At 48.2% G+C, this 13,781-nt stretch overlaps 1 protein-coding gene across 1 annotated transcript in view; it reads right to left on the bottom strand.

The window, feature by feature from the left end:
* Window positions 1–8,842, bottom strand: part of HEATR3 (HEAT repeat containing 3) — a 46,131-nt gene extending 37,289 nt beyond the window's left edge. The window contains exons 1-2 of the mRNA XM_075940245.1: window positions 8,405–8,842; window positions 854–1,026 (exon numbers count right to left, since the gene is read on the bottom strand). Coding sequence (XP_075796360.1) covers window positions 854–1,026; window positions 8,405–8,539 — 308 coding nt within the window. The 5' untranslated portion in view covers window positions 8,540–8,842. The remainder of the gene's footprint in view (window positions 1–853; window positions 1,027–8,404) is intronic.
* Between the last annotated feature and the right edge of the window lie 4,939 nt (window positions 8,843–13,781).

Below are 13,781 nucleotides of genomic sequence, written 5' to 3'. Positions count from 1 at the left end.
CTATTTTGAATTCTCACTAATGAGCTGCTCCCAAACCATTATCAAAACGAAAGTTTCCTCATTAAATATTTTCAAGCATTTAAAATGTTTTCCCTTAGTATTTCTTTGTTTGACAGAGATGGAAAACAACATGCCACAAGAGGCAGGCCATAGAATAACAACTACTAAAGTAAGCCATGATCTTACAATGAGAACATGGTTGCACTTTACTGAAGTCAATGAGCATCTGCCCATATGAACCTCATGGTGAGATTAGGACTGTAGTCATTCATCCATCAATACTTTTCAGATTATAAAAGCGGCGAGGAGTCCTGTGGCACCTTATAGACTAACTGAAGTGTAGGAGCATAAGCTTTCGTGGGCAAAGACCCACTTCGTCAGATGCACTTCAGTTAGTCTATAAGGTGCCACAGGACTCCTCGCCGCTTTTGCAGATTCAGACTAACACGGCTACCCCTCTGATTTCAGATTATAGTACCATATAATAGGATTACAGTAAAAACTTCAAAGATAAGAACATAAGAATAGCCACACTGGGTCAGACCAAATGGTCCATCTAGCCCAGTGGTCCATCTGCCGACAGTGGCCAATACCAGATGCCCCAGAAAATCCCCAACCCAAAAGGTGCCATGAGATCCAGCCGCTGCCTGGAACATGGACTCAACTGTCAGGTAGGATTCAACCCACATCTCCAGGGGATACTGCAACCTTAACACAGCATCTTAGACTGCTCTGCCAACCTGACACTATTAGACGACTATATTCAAGTTAGTTTCCTTATATCAGAAACTCCTATTCGCTGCTGCAGCAACAGTAACAACTTCTTATAGCATAAGAATTATTAATCACTTACCGGAGAGCTCCAGCAGCTGTCTCACGAACAGCTAAACTTTGATCAAGCAACATGGGACCCAAACACCGGACAACATCTCTCTGCAGAAAGGCTGGGATTGCAAGCTTCTGCTGCAACAGTTTGGAAAGGCTGGCACAGGCAAACTCTCTTACATCCGCACTTGGATGCTGCAGCTAAAGAGATGCAACAAAATCCGAAAGCAAGTTCACTATTATAGCAAAAAAAAAAAAAAAAAAACAACTATCCTTTCTCCTGCTCTGCATTGTCTTCCCCCTTCATTATTATGTTTTCTTATTTCTGTAAAGAAGATTTAACAGTTTTTAAAATAAAAACACTTTAAAAAAACAAAGATCCTCATCTAGGTTTTAAATTCTGAAAGTAAAAAATTAAATCTTAAAAGAATAATCAGAAATAGGGAGCAAGCATTTGTTCAATCAGTTCAAGTAATGAGACTACAAAGTCTAATGATGGAAAAACAGCTGCGACTTCTCACACTCATGTAACATGTCTACTTGGGCCTTACGTGTAATCCTCTTCCATGACAGTTAAATGTGAAGGGTTACGATGGGTGAAAGGCTAAAACTAGTTTTGGGGGGGTTTATGTTTGTTCTCTTGATACTGCTGAGTCCTTAATTATCTCCCTCGCTGTTTGCAGGAAAAAGCTCGGCTCAGGTAGACTCAAATTCTCACAGGGAACAGCTATCCCTATAGGGGTGCAGTGTCCAGGACAACTCCCCCCCCCCCATCGCAGGCCCCTCCCCCACTCTATCCCTTCCCTCAAGTCCTACCCCTTCTCCGTCCTACCTCTTCCCACCCTCATTGCACCCCTTCTCCAAATCCCCTCCCTTGAGTGAGGCAGCCCAGGGGATTACCAGAGGGCCTGATGCCAGCAGCAGGGGTTGGGTTCCCCACCCACTCATCACAGCAGAAGGAAGTGGAATGGCCCAGACCCAGGCCACTCCATTCCCCCCCAGCCCAAGTCCCAGGCACATTGCTTGGGGGGAGCAGAGTGGGCAGGATTGCTCTGTTTCTCACAGCCACAATGAAGCGGAGAGACCGAGCGGGGAGATGGCAAAGCACTGCATGCTCAGGCTGCGTCACTTCGCTTCTCACGGCTCCTGCTGCCACTGAGGAGTGCACAGATGGGCCTAACCCCCTGATGCCAGCACCAGGCCCCCACAGTAATCCCCAGGCTGCCCTGAGCTTGTCACATGGTTTAAAGGCCAGTGGGCCAACAACAGCTGTTTCAAAGAGCAGTAATAATAGAGAAGTTAAAAAAAAAAGAGAGGGGATGAGAGGCACAGCTGTGCCACCCTTCAAAGTCACTGCTGCCCCTGCTCACTCCAGTCACATTCCAGTCCGCCAGAGCAGTGCCTCTGCTGACGAAGCAGAAGAACAGAGAAGAGTGGGTTAGTAAGAGGGGGTGGGGGCTTACATATCAAAGATTAAACTACACTATTTTTCTTCAAAGGTAGAGCAAGTTTGGTCATTTACTCTGTGTGATCCTCCCCTGTATGAAAAACAATAGTCCAGGTGAAAAAAAAAGGTCAAACTTCAGACATTCAGTTGCCTCCTCTTTTTCTCCTCAAGAATGGCAGCAAGACTCAAGGGAAGAGCTGGGGCAAAACATGTGGCTGGTGAGATGAAAGCACCTGCAAGTCTAAGAGTTTGTCAGGAAGGCAGGGAGGTATGGTTGGACATGGAGACTTCTATAACGATCATCCAATCTGACCTCCTACACATTGCAAGCTACAGAACCTCACCTGCCCACTCCTGTAATAAACCCATATCCTCTGGTGGAGTTACTGAAGCCCTCAAACAAGACTGTCTCTCATCAGTGCTGGTACCCTACACAGCCCAGCACTAGAACCTGCCACAGAAGTAGCATTACCAACTCTCCCATACTAGAAACCACTGCCACAAATGGTCTCTCTTCAGAGATGACAGCCCTAAACAGGAGCAGGGCAGGGGCTCACCTGACAGCCTCAGGGGAGTAGACAGGAGGCATGGGCATGGTGAGTGTGGTCTGGAGGAGCAGAGGGTGGCCACACAGCCAGAGAGAAGCAATGCTTTGAAGGGGAAAGCACCAGTTCTCTCCAGCCACCAGCTGTGTGGCTGGCCTCTGCTCCTTTGGAGTCCTCCAGCCTAGGCCACTTGCTGCTGACTAGTGAACAGTGGCTGGGTGCAGCCAGGTGAGGTGGCAGGTTGGCCACTGGAGCTGGCACAGAGTCCCCAGGGTAAGGGCGTGGGGGCTGCAGGTTGCCAAAGCTGGCACCGGTCTATATGCAACAGATGCACAGGGCACCATAAAATTCAGGGCAATTGGATGCCATATGAAGTTGCATGTTTTGCATATTGGTAGGGATGGTCTTGTCCTCAAATCATGGTTTAAAACAGTGTTTCTTAAACTGTGTTCCATGGTACACCGGTGTGCCGCGAGGCAGTCGGAGATGTGCCGCAGAGAACAGAAATCAAAACTGCTGCCCTTAAAGGGGCAGGCAACCTTTTTTTCTTTCAATAACTTTCTCCACGACTTCCCTCCCCTCCCCCCCCCCAACAAAAAATCCTTGGTATCCCTCATAAAAAAAAATATTGTTTGGTGTGCCTCGGTCTTAAAAAGTTTAAGAAACACTGGTTTAAAACCTTCAAGTTACTGAGAATAAATGTATTCGTACCACTGGTTGAAAAACACTGTGGTAGGAGATTAACAACACTTCCCTGTCTCTACTGGAAAACCTTGCCTGATGCATCTTAGGACTGGCATTAGCCTTGTTCATGGCTGCATCACACTGGGGGAATCAATCACCCTGTGATCAATCAATACACCCATGTCTTCCTCCTCTTCTGTTGCTTTTAACTGATAAGGCCCTAGCTTATAGTCACAATTCTTATTATTAGTCTCTAAATGCATGACCTTGCATTTTGCACTATTATGTTTAATCTTATTTCTAGTACTCCAGTTTTCAAGGTCATCCAGATCTTCTTGTATGATATTCCAATCCTCCTCCATAGTGGCAATACCTTCCCACTTTCTGTCATCTGCAAATTTTATTAACACTTCCCACTTTCTGTTCCAGGCTATTAATAAAAATATTAAAAAGACAGGTCCCAGGATCGATCCCTGAGAAATTCCGCTAGTAACCTCTGGCCAGCTGGACAGTTCACGTTCAGTAGTTCACCCACTGTAGACTTGTTTTTAACCAGTTCCTTATCCACCTTTCATTTTTCATATTAATCTCCCATCATCTCCAATTTAACTAATAATTTCCAATGTAGAACTGTATCAATTGCTTTCCTGAAATCCAGGTAGGTTAGATCAACTGATTTTTTTAGACAGAGGAATCTTCTCAAAGAAGGAGATGTGTTTGTCTAGCACAATCTACCTGTCCATGTTGCATCTATCCCAATTACTATTTACCTCCATGTCCTCAACTATGCTCTCCTTTAAAATTTGTTCCAAAACTGTGCATACAACTGAGGTCAAATTAACAAGTCTGTAGTTTTCCAGGTCACCTTTTTTCCTTTCTGTTCTTGGTTTTGTTTTTGTTTTTGTTTCCCTGTCTCCCTTCCCTTAACTTGCAGGCACACTACAGCAAGGGTGGGCAAGAGAGCCTCCAGGGGTCGGATACAGCCCGCCAAGCGCAAGGGAAGGATAGCTCAGTGATTTGAGGGCTGGCCTGCTAAACCCAGGGTTGTGAGCTCAATCCCTGAGGGGGCCATTTAGGGATCTGGGGCATAATTGTCAAGGATGGTACTTGGTCCTGCCGTGAGGGCAGGGGACTAGACTCCATGACCTCTCAAAATCCCTTCAAGCTCTATGAGATAGGTATATCTCCCTCCAAAAATGCCTTCCCCCCCACTTTAAAAAGTATTGCCCACCCTTGCTCTACAGAGAAGAAGCTGCCATGAGGGGAGAGTGATGGTTGCCAATACCACTGCTAGATTTTCTTTACACTGTTTCTGTGGGGCCCCTTGACAGACATATCCAAATCCTAGAGGCTTCCACACAGGTGTTGGTTGTGACTTGCTGAAAACACAGCTTACACATCCTTGCCTGGTGTGAAATGAGTCTGTTGGTGGAGTCTTCAGGAAAGACATAAGAGCTGCCCAGAGGTTCTGGAACAATTTTTGTAGTGGAGGTGCTGAGAGCCATTAAACCAAACTGTAAATCCTGTATATGATGGAAACCACTTCAAGCCAGGGGGTGTTGCTGCCATGCTCCTATTTTCAGTACCTGTGGAGCTGCCAAACAAGGCAACTTGTCTGCATAGTATCCAAGAGTATGAAGGCTTTATTGGCAGGATGCTCATGGAAACATCTGGGATGGAGGATGCAAGCCAATTACAGATGACTGCATCAGAGAAGAACTGGCTGCCAGCAATCTCAGGCGATAGACTGCACCACAAACATCCCAGGTCCCTCTTTCATCAAGGTTGAATACCAGTATGCAGTACCAGCAACAGGAGATGAGGAGCAGACTTCAATGGCTGAGGAGGAGCCACCTGCCCCCAAAATGGGAAGCTCAGGACAACTGCAGCCAAGAGGAGGCAGTGTAGGGTGCTAGTCATTAAGGACTCTCTTCTGAGCTGGACAGAGGCATCACACTCCAGTTCTGATATGATGTCATGGGAGGTGTGCTGTCTGCCTATAGCTTGCATCTAAGACATGACAGAAAGGCTGCAGAAGCTCACAATGATAATAGAATCACAGAACACCAGAACTGGAAGGGACCTCGAGAATTCATCAATTGCTGCCCACTGACCTCACAGCAGGACCAAGTACCATCTAGACCAGTGTTTCTCAACCTTTTTTTTTAATAAAGTACCCCTTTAAAAAAAATTGTAAGTACCCCCAGTACCTACAGTTTTCAGAGACACAAACATTTTTTCTACCATTGCAACACATTTGTTTAAACAACTTAATTGTAGCCGGACGGGTGATGACATTTTTGGGTGCAAAACGTACAAAAATAATAAAGTGCTGTAAAATTTAACACAAAAATTCAGTTTTCTCCAAATTTCAGTTGTATTGACGTACCTCGCAGACTTCTCTCAAGAACTCCTCAGAGTACTCTTACCACTGGTTCAGAAACACTGGTCTAGACTATCCCTGAGAGGTGTCTGTCTAACCTGCTCTTAAATATCTCTTGAGATGGAGACTCCACAACCTCCCTAGGCAATTTATTCCCATGTGTAACCACCCTGACAGTTAGGAAGTTTTTCCTAATGTCCAACCTAACCCTCCCTTTCTGCAGTTTAAGCCCATTGCTTCATGTCCTAATGATACTGACAGGTCTGATCTGGAAAAGTTCAACAGCAACTATAAGGCTTTGGGAGGGAGAGTGAAGGAATCAGAAACATAGGTTGTCTTCTTGTCTATCCTCCCAATTGAGGGTAAAGGATGAATATGCTCATCCTGGAGATGAATTCAGGGCTGCACTGGTGTGCCAGGAGAGCTTTTGTTTCCTCGACCTTGGGATGCTGTTCTGGGAAGAAGGTCTGTTAGGAAGTGATGGGGTCCACCTGACCAGGAAGGGAAAAAGCATCTTCGTGCACTAACTCTCCAACTGAGCAAGAAGGTTTTAAACTACATTCAAAGGTAATGGGTGACAAAAGCTCACATGTAAGCTGCCTCTATCCCCAGCTTCTCCCTCTTCCCAGTTCCACCTTCAGCCCAAGCTCCATTTCGGAACCCAGGGCTGTGAAGTGATGCGGGGGCGGGGGGAATGCAGCCTGATTCCATTCATGCTAAGGAGGGGTGATGACTGAAAAGGTATGTGCACCACTGACCTAAATCACAGTACTACTGAAAAGAAGGTGGAGATTAGAATGGATCACGAAGTGAATATGAGTTGACAATGTGACACAGTTCTGGAAAAAAACTTATATCCTGGAGTGTATTCACAGTAGGGATGTGAAAGGTTAACTGGTTAACCAATTAACAGGTAAGCAGTGCCCTAAACAGGTAATTCTTACTAGTTCCAGTCAGGGGCTCCTCCCTCTGTCTGCAGGAAGACCGGGCCCACTGGGGACAGGGGCTTCAAGCCAGAAGCCAGCGGCAGATTCAGCCCGGAACCCACTTAGTCAGTTAACTGGTTAAACATTAGGTCAATCTAACATTTAACTGATTAACTGGGATTTTACAACCCTAACTTACATGTGCATCACATGTAAGATACAGGAAGTAATTGCTCTGCTTGGCACAGATGAGGCCTCAGCTAGAATAGTGTGTCCAATTCTGAGTGCCACACTTTAGAACAGTGGTTCCCAAACCTTTAGGCATCACGCCCCCTTTTTGATTTTTGAGAAACCCTCACGCCCCCTTCGCTTCCTCCCCCAATAGCAGCAAAACTTGTTGAGCCAAAAAAGGAACTGACGGGAAGGTGGGGTTGCCTCACACCCCCCCCTGGAATTTCTTCACCTCCCCCCCCCCCGGGAAGCACACCCCCCAGTTTGGGAACCCTTGCTTTAGAAGACTCAGAGCAGCCACAACAAGAAAAGAGTTAGGAAAACCTGACCTCAAAGAAAGATTAAAAAGCTAGGCATGTTTTCAGTCTTTGGAAAAGGCAGAAACAGTCTCCAGTGTGATAAGGATTTTTATAAAGGCAATGGTGATCCATGTCCATTAAAGGCAGGATAAGAAATAATGGTCTTAATCTCCAGCAAGGGACATTTGGATTAGATATTAGAAAAGCATTTTAATTATGTAAGTTCTGGAATAGGTTTCCAGGGGAGGTTGTGGACTCCCCATCAGGGGTGGTCTACATTTACTTGGTTTTGCCTCAGACTGGCCTTGATGACTTCTCAAAGGCCCTTCCAGCCCTACAGTTCTATGATTCTGAGTCAGAGAGTGGCAACCTGATACTTGGTGTTGGACCATCAATCTGTGCATTTCTCTCTCACCCAGAGGCTACTCCCCACATCTTAGCTCCTTCCCCTCTGAAGAGATGCTGACAGGAACAAAAAAGTTCATCTCCCTGCACATGGTTAGCACACATAGCCCAGGTGGAAAACTGGTCAGCCCAGGCTTTAGCTCCAAAGCTACCTCCTGCACACCACAGCTCAAGCCTAAGCCAGGTGCAGAGTACATCCTCTTCTGGCACTGACTCCAGCTCCCCTCCCAAAGCCAGGGGAGGGTAATGCCACGCTCAAAAACACACCCATCAATCGCCCCAAACATGCTAGTGAAACCACACAGGGGCCTTCTCCTCCCGTGCACACATGGGGAGAGAGCAAGCCTCCCCCCATCCCACACACGGAGCCCCCTAGATCATCTGAGGCACAATGGACCCCCAGTTTCCATCCAGGCTGGATGGACCCAGCCCACTTGGGGGGCACAACTCACCCCCCCCCCCCGTCTCCGCAGAGGCTAGGGGGCCCCAGCCCACCTGCAGGGAGGACAACCCGTCCCCATCCAGGCTCTAGGGGAGGCTCCCCCTGCACAGAGCCGCTGCCTGCAGGGCAGAGGCAGGCGGGCGGGCGCGGCAGGACGCCGGCCTGTCTCAGCCCCCACACACCGACGTGCCGCCCGGGAGGAGCCGCTTTCACTTACTTGCTCCAGCAGCTCAGCGGCCGGGGAGCCTGCATCGCCGCCATCTCCGGCCGGCGCCTCCGCGCTGACCGGCCGCTGCGGGCCTGCTGGGGAGAACGGGGCTCTCCGGAACCTCTTGGCCTTGCTCTTGCCCATGGTGCCTGCCCGCGGACGGGGGGCGGCGGCGTCCCTGCCTCGCCGGGTCGGAGGCGAGCGCTGAGCCCCACGTGTGCGGCTGCAGCCCGGCCCTGGACCTGGCGCAGGCGCGGCGAGCGCCGGGGAAAGGAAACTGCGGCTGCCCGTTCCGCTAAGGGAGCGTGCTACCCGCAGGCTCTCTCGGCACAGCCCGGCCGGGCCCCGGGCTGGTAGGAAACCAAGTAGCACGGGCAGCGCTCGCTGCTTTTTGGGAGACTAGGCCCAGGCAGGCCTGCTCCTTTTCCTGTATGCTAAGCAGTGCCCGCCTTCTCCCCTGGGGGGGGCAAGGCTGCCCTGCTACATTTTCCAAAGTGAGAGGCTGCTGGTTCTGTTAGCAGCTCAACGTTACCCTGCATCTCCCAGTAAGGATGTAACAGTGGACTTGATTAACCGATAAGCTGGGGGCGGGTGCATCAACACAACTGAAATTTGCCGACAACTGAATTTTTGTTTTAAGTTTTACAGCGTTTTATTATTTGTGTACTCTTTACACCCAACAAATGTCAGTGCCCGCCCAGCTACTATTAAGTTGTTTAAACAAATGTGTTGTAATGGTAGAAAAAAATGGTGTGTCTGAAAACTGTAGGTATTGGGGGTACTTATTTTTTTAAAAGGGGTACTTTATAAAAAAAAGTTAAGAAACACTGCTGTAGACTACATGCATTCCGTCCCCTTTCCCCACTCTTGCCAGTATGTTTTTTAGCAGGCTGGCTACCCAAGATTCAGGTTCCACCCAGGTGATAAGCAGAGTGCCCACAGCCAGCAGCATGTGTTTTGGTGGTGCACATCTGCACATGCCTTGATGCACATAAAATATATTCCACACATGGATGGAAAAAAATTGAGAGAGAATATTGGCTGTAACTATTATAATTTAAGTTGTGTACAACCAAAGTTGGAGATTGTAAAAAAAAAAAATTACATTTTTTTCGGTCCAGGATGATGGTTTTTTTTTTTTAAGGGTATTGCTTAGGCTGCAACCTGTGCAACTCTAAGTAAAATGTACCTAATATTTTAACGTTTAAACTTTTCATGATATATTTTAAAAATCTAATACAATTTTAGCAAACTGCTTTGTCTCCCTCCCCCACGTACAGTAAAACTCCAGTTGTCAGGCATCCAGTGGTCTGGCACTCCTGATAGTCCGGCACCACCCGGGACCCGGAAGTGCTCCAGGCAGCTGGACAATTGGAGCTGCTCTGCCTCAGGCTCCCCCGAGTCATCTGCTGGTCAGTTTCAGCAGTGGCTGACTTGGGGACGCCTGGGGCAGAGCAGCTGGGGTGTTGGTTTGGTCCCCTAGCACCGCCCCTCTGCTCTGCGGGACCAACCCGGCAGCATCCCAGCTGCTCTGCCCCGGGCTTCCCCAAGTCAGCTGCTGGTCAGTTTCAGCAGCAGCTGACTTGGGGATGCCTGGGGTAGAGCGGCTGGGGTGCTGCCGGGTTGGTCCCACAGCGTCATTCCCCCAACCCCAGCCCAGACCCCTTATAGCCCCCCCTTCTGATAGTCCGGCATATTTGATAATCCGGCACCTCCTGGGTCCTAAAGGTGCCAGATTATCGGAAGTTTACTGTACTGCAAATCCCCCTACATAAAGTTGCTTCTCAGGGAGACACAGTGTTCTTAGATTCCATGTAGTGCTGTCCATAATTTTTTTGATTGATGCTGCATAAATGTAGATTCAGCATAGCCAAGGACAAAACATGACAATTTCAAGCTGCCTCTGGGGATTTCTATGCTCCTCTTCCCAATCAGGCATGGATTACCCTTGTGTCGTTTCCACGGCTGAATCTCCATTCCATTAACTTACAAGAACAGAGTAATTCAATCACACTACATCATCCAGTCAAGATTTTATTTTCCAAAATATAGAAACAAATGACTCCTGGGCTATGTCTACATTGATGCGATCTTGCGCAAAAGCGGCTGCTTTTGTGCAAAAACTTGCTGCCTGTCTACACTGGCCGCGAGTTCTTGTGCAAGTACACTGACTTTCTAATGTATGGAATCAGTGCTTCTTGCACAAGAACTCTGATGCTCCTGCTCAGGAATAAGCCCTCTTGCTCAACTGTTCTTGTGCAAGGGACCAGTGTAGACAGGCAACATGAATTTCTTGCACAAGAAAGCTCTATGGTTAAAATGGCCATCAGAGCTTTCTTGCACAAGAGAACATCTACACTGGCATGGATGCTCTTGCGCAAAAGCACATGCCAGTATAAACACTCTCTTCTGGAAGAGTTCTTGCGCAAGAAGCTGCCTGTGTAAACGTAGCCCTGTTGTTTAATAGGATTTCTCAGATCAGCACCAGACAAATGGATTAAAGCTCTTACAAGTCGATTCAAGCTGTAAAAACATTAGAACAGTGGTCTCCATCCTTTTTACACCCAAGATCACTTTTTAAATGTCAGAACAAGCCAAGATCTACCAACCCATCCTTCCCCCAAGACTTCACCCCCTTCCTTGAAACCCCGTCCTCTCTAGTCTCCTCCTCTCCATCACTTGCTATCCCCAGCCCTTATACACTCTACACTGCTGCTTTTTTTCCGATTCTTCTGTAGGAAGAGGTTTTTCCAACATTTGGCCTGTCTAGACTGGACCAAATGTCAGAAAAACCCCTTCTTTCAGAAGCCCCCTTATTCCACATGGAATAAGGAATACAGGGGTTACCGAAAGAGCATGTTGGCTCTTCCACTAAAAAAAAGCAGAAGAACAAACGCGTCTCTGGATGGGGAAGAGTTTTTCTGGGATATCTCTGGAATCCTGGAAAAACTCCTGCAGTCTAGCCGTACTCTCCCTGGGTATGTCTACACTACCCCGCTAGTTCGAACTAGCGGGGTAATGTAGGCATACCGCACTTGCAAATGAAGCCCGGGATTTGAATTTCCCGGGCTTCATTTGCATAAGCGGGGAGCCGCCATTTTTAAATCCCCGCTGGTTCGAACCCCGTGTAGCGCAGCTACACGGGGCTCGAACTAGGTAGTTCGGACTAGGATTCCTATTCCGAACTACCGGTACACCTCGGTACATTTAAAAATGGCGGCTCCCCGCTTATGCAAAAGAAGCCCGGGAAATTCAAATCCCGGGCTTCATTTGCAAGTGCGGTATGCCTATATTACCCTCCTAGTTCGAACTAGGAGGGTAGTGTAGACATACCCCCTGGATGGAGACAGGATGTGGGCTCTGGGATGGGAATGAGGGATTTGGGTGTGGGAAAGGGTGAGTGGTGTAAGCTCTAGGAGGACATTTGGATGCAGAAGGAGGTGGAGAAGGGGACACTAGGTTGGGGAGGGGGCTGCAGGCTGGGGAGTGTTGGGGTCATATGGAGGCTTGGAGTACTAAGTAAGCCAGAGGCTTGTGGATGTGAGGGTGCAGGAATTTGGGTTGGGGTATGTTGGGCTCAGGGCAGGGGGTTCCGGTGTATGATAGGCTGAGATCTAGGGCTGGGGAGGGGGCAGTGCAGGAGTGTTATGATCCTGCAGCCAGATGGGGGCTTGGCCTCAATTGCGGGCTTGTTGGCCAGGCTTCATTTTTAAATAAAATACTATGTCAAACACAAAAAGTTTCTGCACTGTCTTTATTTATGAGAAGGGCAGGGAACCTGTTTTGAATCAGGATCACTGACCCACGGAAAAGTCAGTTGGAGCCACACAAGTGAGATGCAATAACTCCTCCAAAAAAACCCCAAGCCTCACTAATGTGGCCCCAGCTATGGTGATGGAAGCAGGGGACATGGTACTAGGGAAGGGTGCTAGTGGGTGCTGGGGCAGGGGACAGGGTGCCAGTGGGGGACAGGGGAGAGGAGACAGGGTGCCGGGGGGGCAAGGGACATGGTGTCAGTGGGGCAGGATTCTGCATCAGGGGACAGGGTGTTGATGGGGGCAGGGAGTTTCCCGCACTCGCCTCCTGCCGGGACTCCTCGGGGGACAACTCCCCCTCCCTCTTGCAGAGGAGGGAAAGTCCCGGCACATGCCTCCTCCGGGGTGACTCCCTCCTCCCCCCACAGAGGTGGTGCGCAGCTGCTGGACTTCCGTCCATCTCGCAGGAAGCCGGCGCTACCTCCATTGTCGCTGAAGGTAGGTAGTGGGGCTTCTTGGGGTTGGAGGGAAATCGGAGAGGGAGGCCCAGAACGTCTTGCAATCGACTGGTCGAGCCCTCACAATCGACGGGTTGGTGACCACAGCATTAGAAAAAACAACACGTTCCCCATGTAGTTAATTGCCTTTTATTTAGACAAATCTGTAAAAGGTAGAGGCATTTTATTTCAGGCTTCAAGTGTTATATTGCCATAGCTCATTTCTCAGCCCAAAATGTAGAACTCCAAAAAAGACTGAAATGGTCATTTTCCACAGATTTTTGATTCCATTACAGAAGGGACAGTTCTCCAAAGCAGCCATGTTGAAACTAAGGCCTTGTTGAAACATTACAAGATAAGGTCAAATCTATTAAAGTCAATTTCTGGTCACCCGATCTTGCAAAGTTGAAGGTCCATGTCCCTACTGTATGCAAGAATTAAACGTAGTTCAAAAGAGTGCATCCCCAGTAGGGAGACTGCCATCTACTTTGAGAGCGATGCATTGTGGGTAGCTATCCTGCAGTGCCTGCACCAGTTTGCATTCTGAGGTACACTCCCAGTGCACGCTGGGACCAAAACTGTGCAGCAGGTGGTTCTGGGGTCACGTCCTCAGTGTCCCATAATTCACTCATCTTTTCCCTCCTCCCTTCCTAGAGATCAATAGAAAACAGCCTTTTTGACCATGGTTACCTGCACAAATGCCATAGCAGCACAATCATACTTCTCCCGCCCCCAATAGATCATGTTCTGCATCAAACCAGGATGAGGTTGATGTCTATCTTGATGCGCCTAATGGTGTAGTATTTTGAGAGCATAAACAAGTCACTCCTCCAGGAAGAGGAGCAATCTTCTCCATCTCAGGCTACGTCTAGACTGTATCTCTCTGTCAACAGAAGGATGCAAATCAAGCACGTCGAAATTGCTAATGAAGCCAGGATTTAAATATCCCGCTCCTCATTAGCATAAACATGGCTGCCAGTTTTTTCAAAATGGAGCTTTTTTTTAAAAAAATGGCATGCTAGACGTGGATCTGTCAAAAATAAATCCTTTTTTGATAGATCCTGTATTCCTCAAAAAATGAAGTTTACAGGATCTGTTGAAAAAGGCTTTATTTTCGACAGAGCCGCATCTAGA

The sequence above is a fragment of the Pelodiscus sinensis genome, chromosome 12, assembly GCF_049634645.1.
Source record: "Pelodiscus sinensis isolate JC-2024 chromosome 12, ASM4963464v1, whole genome shotgun sequence".
In the NCBI taxonomy this organism is placed as follows: domain Eukaryota; kingdom Metazoa; phylum Chordata; order Testudines; family Trionychidae; genus Pelodiscus; species Pelodiscus sinensis.
This window is presented reverse-complemented; position numbering and strand designations above follow the sequence as displayed.